Consider the following 16523-nt stretch of genomic DNA (forward strand, 5'->3'; position numbering starts at 1 on the left):
GATGACTTTCTGATATGGAGTGCTAACAATTATAACAGTTTGAGGGCAGGTGATATATTAATAAGGCACATTGGTTATTACAGCGTGAGTGAAGTTACAGGAACATGGGTCAATATATGCCATCTATATGCAACTAAGACACTGTGTACAGGAAGTATATATATATATATATATTGTGCACCCTGTAGCATGAGGGCCATACATGTCACATTTAGGGGTCATAAGCACAGCTTGTTGCAAAACTCAAACCATAAAAAGAAACACCTAGCTCCCAATTGGAGCCTCTCTAACTGAACTATGCTGATCCACACTGAGCAGCCTAATCACTCACTAACTCAACCTCCCAGCCAAACCCAGCTATGCCAGGCTCTGGAAAACCTCCCCCAGACAGCACACAAAATGTCCAGGCAGGTATTGCCTCACTTGGCTCAGCGATGGTCTTCTTGTTCAGGGCCTCTCCTTGCCCTCTGGGAGCGCAGGGAAACTTCCTCTTCCCCCAACAGTCTCCCTGAGTATCAGGCTCCAGGGGTTTTTAATGCCCAGCACCTGTGCCCAAATGCCACACTAAGCATCTCTCTGGGGTTTACACTATATATATATATATATATATATATATATATATAGTCTCGTGGATTTTAGTAAAACTTGTATAACCTAACTAAAGCTTACTAAAGGTGAAATTAGACTTGGAAGGCAGAACGTGTAATACAAAATAAGAGTATAGCAGTTTATCAGGACCTCTTCCACTGTGCAGGCAGCCTCCATGGGCTCATGCCTGCCAGTTAACAGCGGCGCTGACGGACGTGACCTCGCGGTAAAAGCTAGGCTGCACGCTTTTCTACGTGTGACCGTGACCGGGCTGCCAATGTAGCTACAGGGACAAAATCTATATTGCTCCTGCACCTTCACTGGTGGCTGCACGGGCCCACAGGCACACGTTTAATTAAATGGCCCACGGGAGGCAGCCTACCGGGAAATCTACCGGTACCCCGGTAGGCCAGCCTGGTCCTGGTTTTATGGAAGGATCTGGGATTTGACAAAGCAAGACTATATTCTGGCTGTACTTTATGATATGTTCACTTAAATCAAGGACTCTCTGTGGCCCAGAACCTCCCCACTGAGAAATGGTCTGAGTTAGTTAATTGGTGCCTAAAGGCAAAGTCTTCAATATCCTGTTATAATCTGCTTTCTGGTTTTTTTGCATGTTTATCTCACTAAATCTCCACCTCTATGAAAGTGTCTACACACTCATTTAATGTATGCATCTACTATTTACAGTTTACAATTTAATAAATGGCAGGTACAATATGTGCAGTCATAGTGCAGTAGTCCACAGACTTTTTGATTGGGGTGCAATAGGTATGACTAGGAAAGGCGGCCCCTGCTCAGTAGAGCCTATAGTCTAAGTAGTATTAAGGAACTGATTGAGATACTGATATAACCTGGTGATGGAGGTGGTATAGTGAACAAAAAAAGGGGTTGACTTAATCGCATTAATTCCACTTGGTATGTCAGGCCACATATTAAAGAACGTACTTGCAGTATCTGTAGGATTATGGCTACGCGAATAGGTTTTAAGATAAATTTTCAGTCTGAAAAGTTATGGTAATATTTGGAAGAGAATCTCAGGATCTGACTATTGTAACTTATAGAGATTATAAAAAATACATCCTATCCTGTCAGCACAGTAGCCCACGTCAAGGATAAAAATCTGGGATTCCATCACACTACATGGCCAGTCCAATTCTTCTTGGCTATATTGCTTACAAAGGAGTTTTAATAGGACACAAATTAGTTCCACAAGCAGCCTGACCATTATTGACAAGCCTGACCATTATTGACAATGCACCAGATGATAAGAGATAAGCGAAACGCGTAATGCGTGTTGACGACATCGGGAGGAGGAGCAGAAGTGGATCAGAGGACTAAGACGGCGTCTCTGTGTGGTAGCGCTGCTACAAAGTTTAAAGCCAGGACTCAAAAATTATCATTTTTATCTACTCCCCTCCATCTTCTTTATCTACAAGTACCGTTGTGGGATAAAGACTCTATGTATGGGAATATTTATGCCTTTTAAATTGTAAGGGTCCGATCTGCTTAATACCATTTTTTTGAGACCTACTTTGAGATACTACACCATAATTTTTTCTCTCTTTTTTCTCTTCCCTTTATATATGAACCTTTTGGATACTGTGTGTGGGAACTCTCGCTGGAAGGGTATCTTTGTACATATTATTTTTGTGTTGCACATATAATTTACTCACTTATTATTTGGGTGCGCAGACACTTGTGTGGTTTTGATTGTATTTAATTTGGAACATTTTGGGGATGTCTATATACTGTATTGCTTAGATGCACTTGCCCTGACTGTTCTGCATCAAGTTTTTATATCGGAAAGATATTAAATAAATTGTTTTAAAGTAACTGATCAAATATTATAAAATAACAATACAGGTACGCATTACCTAGCTAAAATCCCAATAAAATTCCTAGATTTATTTATTTTTTCATTTTCTTGCAAAAATAAAAGGTACTTATTTTTACCAGTTAGCCATGAACTTGAATGTTTTTAATCTCTGCTAGAAGATTTCAGAGCGTGTGTGAAATTAAATATGTCTGTGTTTCATTATTTATAAAATGGCATATTCAGAAGTCAGGACTATAAAATGTCCCCACCATCAAGATGAAATGGCATACCGAGTTAAGCTTTACTGCGTTACAAATTTAGCAGTGTAAAATTTAATGCACAGACCCAGAGCAACACATCAATATTCTTAATTAATCTAAAATATTGCAACCATAAGTAATTGAATATTGATTTCAAAAAATTCAGCATGCTTTATCCACACAGCTAAAACCCTGGTGTCTGTATATAGTCTTAAATCAAAAGATGAAACTTGCTCAAAACGCTGCCTTGTTATGAAATATTGCAGGAGTTATTAACTTTTTCATCAGAACGTGTCCTTAGCCAAATAATAATTCACCCGCAATACATTTTGTAGCCTTTAGCGAATGCAAATTAATTTACAAATGCAAATAAATTAGAAATGCTTCCTGGACACACAACGTATAAAATGATTGAGCACATGATGGTCATGTTTTGTGGTTAACTCCTCGTGTATTACTTAAGGAGTTCAAATGATGTAACATATTTCATCATCTGTCAACTATACATGCTAACATACTGAATCTAGGAGCACCTTTAATATAGAAAGGTAAAGGGACGTGCCATTCACCTGGATTCATTGGACTTTGAGAGCTGTAAGGTGCTAAAGCAGCTTTTATAATTGTTTGCAATGCCAGGATGATTTAAGTTTCCACAACATGCTCCTCCTGTGAAACGAGGATATTTTTGTGCTTGATTTCATTGCTGGTTTTAAATGTGGGCAAAAGGGACAGCTGCTCAGGGCCCAGGCTTACGGTAAGACCCCTTTAACAGCCATCTAAGCTGGGGAGCTCTCCTAATGCTTCCTCCCTTGAGTCCTGCACACCACCCGATGTAGGACTGCACATGGCTATGATGTCATATCCTGGTGCCCTAGGATTAGATGACACGCAAACCATGTATAAAGTGTTAGAGGAGGGGTCTGTGCCCGTAGCTATACAGACCTCTGCCTTAGGGATTTTCTCCAAGTTCTTTCATGTTCAAGAACAGCCTTGGCATACAGAAATGGCCAAAGGAGGACACTTGTTTCAGCAGGTGTAGTACATCTAGAAATAGGGCTTTCTGACCTGTCCCTTACGAAAAAATTACTGCAGTTTTTCTGAAGTAATACTGCAGTTTTCTGGACATGAAAAAAACTGCAATACTGCACTTTTACTGCAGTTTTACTGCAAATTTACTGCACTTTTTTTTTATACTGCAAACCTACAGTTGTACTTCAATGTACTGCAGCTTTATTGCATTTGTACTTCCGTACAAAAATAACTGCAGTAAAACTGCAGTACAGTGAAGTACAAATGCAGTAAAACTGCAGTAAATGTGCAGTAATACTGCAGTAAAAGTGCAGTATTGCAGTTTTTTCATGTCCAAAAAACTGCAGTATTACTTCAGAAAAACTGCAGTAATTTTTTCGTTGAGTAAGGTATTGAGCATAATACTGATGCATACAGTGGGCTGTAGAATACACTAATACCCACCAAACATTCAGAGTTGCTAGCAAACAGGGGATCAGTGCAGGAAACATGGACAGAGGTATTAAGGTCCCCAAGATAGACATTCATCCTAAAATGGGACACTAGGGAGGTATAAAGACCTCTCAGAGTTTGCCTCCATTCTTATTATTATAAACTGGGAAACAGGTGTACCCAAATACCAGCCCAGTGTAGACTTGGTGTCTCTAGTAGGCGACACAGCACTTCTGGTCTCATAAGGACCATTTAACCAGTTGAAGAACTTGAATTATGCAATGACTCTAACAAGAATAATACAAAATATATGTATTTAAGAAATACTACAACTACTTAGCCAAACCACTAATATGAAGAAACAAATATATGGAATTTATTAAAACACAGCAAATATGTTGTCCACTATGTAGTCACTGCTGGGAATGCCATATTAAACCTAAAACCATAAAAGCATCAAACCAACTTTTATATTTTTCCTGACCCATACATTTTGTTTATGCTTAGTTACAAAGTGAACCTTGGGTCTCGCAAGAATTAAACGTAAAAGAGCCTAGGTTCATTTTATAAAGCTGTAGACCAGAGGGTCTCCAACTTCCCATTTAACAAGAGCTACTTATAGATGCTAGAAAATGTAAAGGGAAAATGTGACTTTTAAGTTGTTTTAAGTATATATTCTAGTGCTATTTTACGCTTTGATTGTATTTTTTTTTCTCATGGTTAGTTGCTCTAGAACACCATTCCTCCAAATGCGAAGTGTGCCAGTCACTTGATAAATATTTAGAGGCAACCAGAGAGCTATCAATACTTTATGGGCTGCCCGTAAGAGACACCCGCTGCAGAAATTTACACCTTATAATTGCACTCTATATTAATGTAGAGAATGTTAAATTGATTTGAATAAAAGTCTCATTTTATTTTTATTAAAAGTGCAACCTTTCCAGGTTCTTGTAAACATTTTCCATTTATGCTCCACACAGCTCCGTCTGGCACATTTTAAGTATTTTCATCTGAGTGTTGTGAATGTTTGCTAGTTTTAATTTACTTCCTTAAGGGATCTGCCTCGCCAGATCTGGACTCTCACTTAAAGTCTCAGAAAATAAGCCAAAAGGGAAGAAGCTCATTGCTGAAAACATCAAATCGTAAAATTATTTCACTCTTCTCCAGTAATATACCCCCAAGACTATTTTCCTTCAAGGACAGATATTTTTTTTCTTCATATTGTATAACTGAAAAAATTCATCTTGTTTAAATTAGGTCTAGCTGGAAAAAAAGAACAGAAAAATGATGAAATCCATTATTTATTGATAATATGATTTTAAAATACTACTAAAAGAAGCTATTGTTTTAAAGTACAGTATAATTGGCTGCAGTAAATACTAATAAATAAAATAGGTTTTTAATAATAGGTCCTTGGTATCAGTGCCACATTGATGAACCTCTTTTAGGTCGATGACTAGTATTGGGGTACCGGATGGAAATGCTCATCTCAGTCTATATCGATCTATATCTTTACATACTTTATTTCCACATATAAAAATGCTCATAAATGTCCAAGTCATACATATAATGGCTGTGCAATTAGACGCGCATAAAGCTGTCATCCTGGATTACCAGGAAAAAAGAATTATATATTTTTCATCAGAGCAAACAAGTATGTTACTCTTGACTTTCTTTGTGCCTAACTTTGGAAAAAACTAAAACTAACTGCATTGCTTTTTACCTAGACCTCTGTTGGTTTTTTACAGTTCACCTCCATTGGCCTCTGTAACGTGCTATTTTATTTTTATTTATCGCCTTTTCTCTTTTAAATTCCCATGACTTTGACCTTTAGGAACACATCGTTTTTCTGCTGTCATAAATACACTGCCATGGCACAAATACAAATGAGAATAAGAACAAAAGTAAAAAAAAACAAAGAACAAATTAGTAAAAACCTAAGAAAAGGGGAAAAGGAATAAAACATGATTACGGCGATTGCTCGATAAATTATAAAACAGTTTTTATCAATGTAAACATACATATGATACAAGGTACCTCTTTTTGTAAACTCACGTTACATGTTCTTCATTGTTTAAATATTTGTGTTTAATTCTTAATTCTGTGTTTTAAAGCTTTGTCTAAAACAGCAGGTAAGGGATTAAAAAACCATATACCGTGTATTTTAGACATGTCCAGATTATCGTAAATTATATTTTGCATACTCTGCTTTATACAATGGAGGTTTTTGTCACTGTTGACCAAGTTGGTTTTATAAAACAATGGGGTTCCAAAAAGGTGTTTGGTTACTTTATAGCACAATTTTCTTTGCCATATGTAAATTCACAATTTTAAGCTCTTTTAAAAGTCATACTGATACAATTACTCTACAGCACTATGGATTGTATTAAATTAAACCGAATCCTCCAAATCCTTTATCCATCAAATGCTCAAATCTAATCCGTATTTCTTTCAACTGAGTAGCGGAATAAACACCAAACCATGGACAAATATTAAAAAGGAAGAAAAAAGATCAAATTCATCAACTCTGGAGTCATCACAAAGAGATGTCACAAAGCAGTGATTAATTGTAAGTACATCACAGTTTCAAAGGCAAAAGAGATATTCTTATTGTGTGCGTATATAAGAACTTTATCTCAGCATAACACACAAAATATGCTGTTTCTTATATTTCTGTATTAGGCAGTTTACATTTAAATAATGGCTTTTTAGATACCCTAGACAAGTGGAATCCCACAGCTTTCTTCAGTTGTGCATCAGAAATTCATGGGGATTGTGTATAAGAAGACATCCTGGTGTGAAGTGGCAAAAATGGTAGACTCAACATCAGAATCAATGGAATATACACGAAGACTACATGGAGATACCTACTTGTACATTTTGTTGTTTTGTGCACCATTTCAAATGTTCTATCTATTATTTTAAGAAATAGTAATTTTTCACTAAGACTAGTCATCCATGTCAACTATACTAGAAGGATCAGACAAACCGAATTAGCACATGGTCACTCCATCATTGAATTAACGCCCCACCAAGGCTTCAACCACTTTTACTGTACATTCACACACCATTTGCACCATACACACAAGACAGTGCCAGCGTAGATATCAACAACTCCGGTCTTATATACTAAATGGCTGACCACAATAGGAACTGTAGTCCACAGTAGCTAGAGCAAAGTCAGCCATTAGGGTTGCCACCTTTTCTTTAAAATAATACTCGCCATAGTCACAGGTCATGTCTAAAGGACAGTCCCTACATGGGAACATATACAACCATACATGAATAACAATACCAAAAGCATACCTTAAAGACAAACATTTCCCTGCGTAGGATAGCCAGTGTGTTAAAATTCCCATCACAGATGTTAGGTTTGGTTCCTGGATAAGATGGCTTATCTCCAGTAGGGTTTCTGGGAGGTTTGGGATATCTGTCGTTCTTACGGGGGTCAGCTGGTGGGATGGACCGGTGTGGTGGCACTGTAGAAAGAGGCTTTGTTGGTGTTGGGATCTTCTCAGGTGGACCTAACCAAATTATGTAAGAAAACAAAAGTATTAGAGTGACAATGTTGGTAATGATACGATTAATAATTTGTGAAATATTGATGCAAACAAATACACAGACTAGTAGAAAGTACCCATCTAGATACAAATCCCCCATAAGATTATGTTAACAAAATGCTATACCACAAATAAGCTCACCACCACACAACGGAAGTCCTCATTTGTGTCCATGTGGATCAAAATACTTAGCAACAGGAGGAGTATGAGTTGGCTTTGATTAGGCAACATAATCATTAGAAGGAGCCCTAAGCAAAAAAAAAAAAAGAGTCCTATTGTCAGGACTTCAGGTACTGGGTCTGGTAGGAGTCTCTGTGCAGGGATAGCTTCAGGATCAGGACCCTATGTGCAGCAGGCAGGTGTAGATACACCTGGGTGCAGATGGCTGTCTGCTGCAGCTTCACTGGTCTTCCCAGCCGCCATCTACAGGCACTGAGCAGGGAACCCAGAAGACTGAGGATACTGGCAGCAGAGTCTGGGGTGACTTGCAGCAGAGTCTGGGAGACTGGCAGCAGAGTCTGGGGAGACTGGCAGCAGAGTCTGGGGAGACTGGCAGCAGAGTCTGGGGAGACTGGCAGCAGAGTCTGGGGAGACTGGCAGCAGAGTCTGGGGAAAGTGGGTCAGGCAAGCCAAGGTCATTACACAATAAGAAACAATAGCGCGGTACCAAAGGATAATCCAAAGAATAATCACAGTCCAAACCAAGATCAGGTGTAGTACAATGGGCAAAACAGGAACCAAGTCAGAATTGGCTTGGGGGCCAAAACCAGGAGATTCACAGCACAATGTCACGGTGTAAGGTAGATGAAGTGGATCCAACTAGGCAGATAAGCACTGTTTAGGGAAGTCCAGTAAACAGTCCGTGGGCAAATAGCAGGCAACGAGGTCAAACTTATCCGAGGTCAGAGCAGGTAGATCAGGTGCAAAAATGATTAAACAGGTCCGGGTTCGTAGGCAGGCAGAGTAGAATCGAGGTCAGTTAACATGCAAAAGGTCGGTACACAAGGCAAAGATATACGACGGTCACACCCAATACGCTAAATAACGCTTAGAATGGGCAAAGATAGGGAATACAAATGGGGTTTATATAGGAGACAGGTACTCACGTCACAGGCCGCGCCACTGCGTGGACTGTGTGGACTGTGTGCGTCGGGTGTCATCAGGTGCGTCGCCGCGGCCGACTCAGGCCGTTGGTACGTCGCCACCATGGTCCCGGCACGCGTGCGTGGAGGACGCGGCGTTAGGTCCGCGGCGCGGTCGCGCGTGCACGCCGTGGTTGAGGGGGCAGGACTTCAATGCCGGCGTGCGCCGGCAGACGCGCGCGGTGTAGGAGGCAGAGGCGGAGCTGCCGGCGGCGGGCGAGCCGGTGTGAGCGGCAAAGGTGAGATCCGCGGCGGCGCACGTGACACACAATCACCATCAAGATCAGTGTATAATGATAGCTGTTATTCTGTACCATTGTCAGTGGTTGGCTCGCTATATAGTGACAGGTGTTATGCTGCATCGTATATGTTCAGTAAATGTTATTTATTTAAACTCATTTAATTCATTTTTTCAGATTTCTAGTTTTTTTCCAGTTGACATACTGTTTACACATTTGTGCAATAAATATTCTTGCCAACATTTTTGTGGGTGTCTTTACATTTTAAAGTGGGAGGGGGGGTGCCACATACAGGATTCGCCCGGGTGACAATCTAGGTACAACCCTGGAGCTCCAGGGCCCTTTTTTTTATCTTATCTGACAGTTTGTCAGTGTGTGTAGCTTTGTCATACCCTTTGAAAGTATGCACTGTAAGGTGCTATAAAAATAAATGGTAATAATAATAATAAAATGCATGATACAAAAGTTTAATGGAGTATATAATTAGTGATAACATTAATATGAATTAATTCATATTATTTAATTAATATCTACAGGCCTGGAGCAATTGGCATATTACATACCTGCCAGCAAAATAGTTTTTTTTCTTTATTTCCAAAGACTACAAATTACACTGTCACTAACACGAGGGGGAGGGGGCTGATGGCTTTTAACCCCTGTGGCAAGAATAACACATTATAAAGACTAAAGGAACTAATAAAATTCTAGGAAATGGAAATCATTAAAGCCTTTAAGTGAATTGTTTTAGAATTTGACACAAAACAGAGAAAGGCAGAGCTCTGTGTTTTGCTTTTGTATCTTCAGTATTTTGGGTTTACTTAGGAGCACTGCAGATTTAAAGTCTACAGGTATCACAGCCTGTTACTAAGTCTCTGCGTGGGCAGTGGCATCTATTTGGCCATTCTTAAGCACCCACCCATGCCACACAGTTGTACGTAATCACACCTTTTGGTTGATTGTGTCCCCCTTACCATTGGGGTATTTGCCTGTTTCTCCACTTACTAGATGTGTTCAGTGTTTACAACTCCTAATACGTGATATACTTAGTGCCAGTCAGCTTTAGAGCTGCCTCATCAAATGCTCCATAAAGGGGTACACGCTACAAGCATGGCCTGAAAGTACTACCAATAACCTAAATGGGAGAGTTTTCTTGCTACTGACTGGCTGCTTCAAGCCGTCAATCAGTGGCGTAAAACATCAGACCACAAAAGGTGCAGGAAGCTGCAGCTTTGGAGCTGTAACTTCTCCTGAAGCTACTTACAAAGTACTCATAAGCATTCACTGTTTAGGGGCTCCCTGGGACAGTTCAGTGTCCATTCAATGTAATGTGCATCTAACAGTGTAGTATCTAACAGTAAATCTTTGATTAGACTATGTGTAATCCCTCAATAGCTACTAAAACAAATAATGAAAATAATAAACAATAATATAAAAAGTACCATATATTTTCTGGATTCCCTGTAAATCATCTGTAGGTAGTTTGAAATTGTCAGTTTCCATGTACTGGTAAAATGGAGCCATGATCGCAGTCGGGTCATTGGAATGTTCTAAACCTAGCGCGTGGCCCAGTTCATGCACCGCAACCAAAAATAGATCATTACCTAAATAAAAAGAGAGAAACATGTCAGAGAATGTTATTAGTATGAAGCAAAAAAGTTATCTAAGAAACTGTTAAAAACTTATATTTTTTTAAGTTGTGTGAAAAATACATTATTAATACTAAGTGTTGTCTTGCCAGAAGAAAAAACAGACAAGGTTGGGGTTTTTTTTATAAACTATGCTTGAAACCTTATTGTTATACTCTTGGAACTATGACAGTTGTCCTATATTTATTTAAAAAACAATTAACCAAAAAAAGGGTTCCAGGTGTTTGTAAAAACGTTCTTTCTAAATTTCTTTCAGGACCTTTAAAAAAAACCTTATCCTAGCATTTTTAAAGTACTGGTTTTCAAAAAGCATCATGGTGCATTAACTGTACACGTTTTATGGATCTCTCTAAAAGTAAGCAGGCTGTTCTTTCATTAATACAAATAATTATTTGTGGCTCACTGAGCCTCCAAGTTCATAGGATTGCTTTTTAAAATCCATGCTGTAACGCTGAGTCTCCAAGACCAATATGAGAAGGGGTCTTCCAGGGGTAAAAGGCTATGTAAAAAGTAATAGAATCATATTGCATACCAGGTTACGCAAAAAAACACTGTCACATGATTACTACTAATATAATGAAACTTCATTGACTAGGAGCTAATATGTTGCCCAGTGCTGTACAATTTAAATATAAGATGATTAACAAGAACATAACAAAAAAAAACACATACAGATACATCAGAAACGGAGGTCTCTACAACCAAGTGATATTACAAACTAGTCATATTTCTAGCTTCATTACACTAGAAAATTTCCCACGTTTCGGAGTAAAGGAGGCACAGTCCCCTCTTTCCTCCCGTTTATTGTAGTTTTTTTGGTTTGAGTGTATCAGGGCTTTACAGCCCTATAAATCACAATAATGTCTATAAAATATCAAAAACTATGTCCATACCTTCCATTGAGCAAGTAAAGAGAATTAATCTATAAAATAATTATAACATTCTTGCCCAAATAGTTATCAATAGATGATACTCTAGTATTAACTAACTAGTTAATGTCCACAATATTCAGTTTCCGATGCACCTAATTAGAGTTTTGTCAGTAGGTATGCTCAAGCTACAGCTAACCTGCATTACAAGTGGGCAGAAAAATATGAAATATTTGTGTTAAATACATTTCTAGCTTTTCTCCTTGATCCAAAATTAAGTTTCATATATTGGAATATAAAAAAAAATGAAATTAGCAGTTGGAATACAGAGACAGGCACTTATGCCCAGGTGAATGACAGGCACTACTTGTAATCAAAAGACTGTCCTTAAAACCTCCAGGTAATTACCAGTTTTCAGATGATTGGCAATCAAGTAATTAAACTGTACTCGCTGTGTTTCATCAACATAAAATGTGTTGGTTGTTGAGAAGAGAATGATTGTGAGTATTCTTTCCACTGGGAGCTAAAGTTGTCAGCATATAGTGAGAGCCAAGCAATTAAAAGGCATCAAACTGTAACAAGGCATGAAGCTGTGACATTAAGAATTGTCAGTCTACTTCATTGTGACTTCCCAGTGATAATAGTTTATTCTTTTTTGGTGGTTTAATCCCTCCAGTACTTTGTATGCAGAAAACCGGAGCAACCATATACAATTATAAAACATATATCACATTTTCACACTGTGAATAGTAATACATGTATTCAAAAACATCGGTCTACGGAAAAAAAAACAGGTTTTGTGCGGTTTAAAAAATGTAAAAATAGATGGCATTTTCTAAAATTGAATGACCTTATCTTGTTTGACAGATACAATTATTTTGAATACTAGGGAGTGAGCGAACTACTCTAATTTGCCTCTCAGAGAAGAATACAAAGCGTACTTTTGGCAGTCAGAAGCATGGTTAAACTAAGCATGAAATATCCTTTAAAGCTGTTTCTATTGAGTGAGGACTCATATTGGTCTAGAGGCCTCTTTTTCAAGATGGTTTGAAAGGACTTTCTTACTTATCTGGGTCTCATAGCTTATGTCTAAGCAACTAACAGCATGGGGGATCCAATGTAAATTCTTCTCCTTCTATATCAGTATGTCTTAGCGCTATCCATGTTATTGATAACAATGTATACTGCTAATTGTAATGTTATTATTGGTCAAGGTCCGTCCAGCCCTATTATAATGTTAAATGCATACTGGAGCACATTTTGCGTGGACATCAATGGATGTAACTACATGCAAACAGGTGCAAACATCCTTTAGTTATTGGGCCTGGAAAATGAGGCTTCTGTCTTATTACACATCTTCCGTGGCTGCTTTTACTGAAAGCAAGAACCATTTAAATCACTCAATATTATCAACAGAATCGAGTAACAGGCCTGACCATAATGGTAGAATATTCAGAAAAAATATATCATATATTAAAAAATATTAGTGAAAAAACTTGAAATGATCTAAATAGCACCAGCTTGTGTAATGTAATGTAATAAATCTTGTATAGATATTATATTAAACATTTATACATCAAAAAGACAATAAGCTAAGAGCCTAAAAACTAGCTATATTGCAAGAGAGAGCGTTCTTTGTACTTTATGAAGTAATTCTACTGTTTGGTGATTTATTGAGCAGGAAAGCTCCAATCAAGCATATGCCATTTTATTTCAACAGACTGCATGGCAGATGCTCCAAACAAATTGAAAACAATATTAAATGCAGCTGTCTTTTTATTATTTTTTACTTTGCAGAAAATTAAAATCATTCTGGTATGATGTTCTTGATCAATAACTATATCCCACAGAGCATCATAACAGTTGTGCGTTAATGAGTGTGTTTAACCGCCAGTCTACAAGATATGTAATATACACAATACGTAATGACTTAATATAAAAATACAAGAATTTTTGGATTTAATTGGACAATTCATCAAATGCGTCCATTCAAAAAACGTCAAGACCATTGTTTGTTATTGTGCACCATGACAATTGGATGATGTAATTAAGTATTGGTTCGGGCATGGACAGACGTTATGACATAAAATACAAAGGTGGTTGTGGCCTTTTAACCCCTTAACGCCAGCCCAGGCACGTCAGACACAAGCGGTCAGGTAACAACCAATGACGTGTCTGGCACGTCACTTCATTAAACAAGCTTATAAAGTGATCTACGATCACTTTCTTCACTTAAACGGCGTTGCTGGCATTCAGCAACACCGAGATCGGCATCAGGGGCCATGTCTGGCCCCTCCCGGGGACGTCAACATCCGCCATACACTGTACGGTATTGAACAGCCGTTTTAAAAGGAGTTTAGGAGGCGATCAATGATCACCTCCTTAACTTCAATGCTTTCGCTGAAATGCCTCACCCCAGGACGCGTCTTTTAAAAAATAACAAAGTTGGGAAAGTTTGCTAGAGGGTCTCCAGACCCTCTTGAGAACTCTGGCAACCATTAAGGTTGCTGTTCGCCCTGTTTTCTTGAACTTACCATTTTTATAACTAGATGTAGCATTCAAAACATCATCCACAAAAAGCATGGTATACAAAGATGAACAGTACCTTTTCTGCTGTCTAGACTGGTTTTATCTGATAATAATATAAAAATAATATTCACAAGCATCATTAATTTAACCATTATGGTACTTATCTGCTGAATATCTCCAGCACTTTGTGCGATCATTAGTGAAATCGCTATTGTTAATGCAGTTGAAGATAAGACATGGAGTCGATTTGACTATGCATGAAAATAATAGGAATTGTTCTTACCATCATGGTTAGGGTTTCCTAAGGTCCAGGGCTCATCTGAATCAAAATGTGTGTCTCCCCCTATTCCAGGTCCTGGAAAATAAGCGTGTGCTAAAAATCCCCCCTCTCCATCAAACGGAGAACTGTCACCATGAAATCCAGATGCAAATATAATTGTAATGTCTACTTCTCTTTTTCCATTTTCCAATTCATGGTAAGGAACTTCTTCGAATGTCAGTGGAGTTACATTCTGCCAAACATCAAAGGCACGGCGAATGGCTTTACGGGTTTCAGTGTCTCCTACTTTTGGAGTGACGTTCTTTATACTAGAATAAAAATAAAAGTGTCAGGAAGAGTTACTTAATAAAAACAGTAAGCTGGAAAGGCTAAGAACTTTGTTAATTTATCATGAGGAAAATCAGTGTTTGTGATGCAAGCAAATAAAGTAAACTTTAGATAAATGGTTATCATTGTTTCCAAGAAGCAATCACTAGATGCTAAATGTCTTTCTACAAAATTGAATCTTGTTATGTGGCACGATCAATTTCATCAGACTACAGGAATCAACGAATGATCTGTTTGACACAGTTGGTCTGCTGGGCAAATAGATTTCTGGAGATTTGGTGTGTGGCATGCTATTAATCAAGCAAACACATGAGACGATGAGGTTGTTTGCACAGCCTACAAATAAGTAGGAGCACAGATGGACAGGCTGACTAAGAGAGGTCCTTTTTTATTTGGGTATTCTTCAGAACAACCAAATCTGGGCAGATATAAAATAGTTACCATATCTGTCTATATGACATTTTAATATTTATAACTGGTCATCAGTTATTAAGGGGACATATATACATGTAATGTATATGACAGCTCAATGCATGTAGGAGTTTATCTGAACCCCCTCGATACATCTGCATTTTGTCCCCGGCCCCCAGCCCCCAGCCCCTTGGCTTGCAGTAGATGCCAGATTCTCCTTTTCACAGTGAACAACATCCATGTATATTCCATGTCAGTCAGCTGGCTCACATGAGAACTCCTGGGTGTCTAAAACCCCGCACCACTTTCCTGCCATTGGTGTTTTTTTCTGCAAAGCACAACTTTATGTAGCCTACATTTCACCGCTTTTGCTGGACCACTAACCCACATGTCCACACTTTGTTTACATGACCCACCTTGGGCACAAATGCATCAACAAGCATGACTTTTAATGTTCCACCAATGATGAATGCATTTGTAAGTACTTTAAAAGGCATTATTTTACCTAGAAGAAGAACAAAAAAACTAATCTTGGTAAAACAATGTAGCTCTGGAGCCCCATGATTTTTAAGGTTACATATCTGCAATGTGGGTGAAGGATGTGGAGAAGAGGTTTCACAGGTAGTCCAGGAGTCCTCCTTCCTCAACAAATCACTCTCCTAAGAGTTGACTCACTTAATAAGTGCAGCACCCTGAAGCCCTTCGTATCAAGCCACAAATCATCAAACTCTACGGACTGCATAATCTGCTTGTGTTGAAGGCCATGCTTTAATGTCTCATTCTGCATACAGCATAGCTGTAATGAAGATGTCCTTGTGCTGCTGGAAATTTGCAGCGACATTTACATGTTAACTTTTCACAGTGAAATGAAAGATTAAAAGGCGCTGTTATGCACAGCGTTACGATGTTCAAACACCATCCTCCGAGCGTGTCTGCCGAAATACATTCAAATCCAAACTCACATGCAAACAAACCATCCTAATCAGTTAATTAGTGAATAATGCATAATTTGTCAGGGTCTTGTAAAAATCAAAAAAGCTAACAATTCGGCATGATTTGTTACACCTGAACCTTTTCATTCCAGCTGGAATCAATCAAAGCTAAGCTGAAAAAAAGCATCTCCCCATTTTGTCTCGCAGTATGGTTTATTGAAATAAATGAATCGCTTCTAGTCAAATATAGATCCCATCTTCTGCTTTTCCTTACTTCGAGACACTTCGCATCGGCGTATTTTATTAATCCTTTTGCGGTTTAAAGCATTCTAGGCTTGCTTTATTGATTTGTCACTTTAACGAACTTTACAAGAGACGTTCTTGTAGTAGGTGACCACGTTATATCCTTACACGGAAAGATTTACAAACCCGTCATATATGACAAAATTAAAGAGGTTAA

General features: G+C 38.4%; 1 protein-coding gene across 1 annotated transcript in view; it reads right to left on the reverse strand.

Annotated features, from left to right (window-relative positions):
- Window positions 1–16523, reverse strand: part of LOC149305527 (matrix metalloproteinase-16-like) — a 46418-nt gene that overhangs the window by 12618 nt on the left and 17277 nt on the right. The window contains exons 3-5 of the mRNA XM_089477254.1: window positions 14397–14701; window positions 10509–10670; window positions 7435–7652 (exon numbers count right to left, since the gene is read on the reverse strand). Coding sequence (XP_089333380.1) covers window positions 7435–7652; window positions 10509–10670; window positions 14397–14701 — 685 coding nt within the window. The remainder of the gene's footprint in view (window positions 1–7434; window positions 7653–10508; window positions 10671–14396; window positions 14702–16523) is intronic.

The sequence above is a fragment of the Sceloporus occidentalis genome, unplaced genomic scaffold, assembly GCF_023333645.1.
Source record: "Sceloporus occidentalis isolate IW3139 unplaced genomic scaffold, rSceOcc1.0.p SCAF_11, whole genome shotgun sequence".
Lineage (NCBI taxonomy): Eukaryota > Metazoa > Chordata > Lepidosauria > Squamata > Phrynosomatidae > Sceloporus > Sceloporus occidentalis.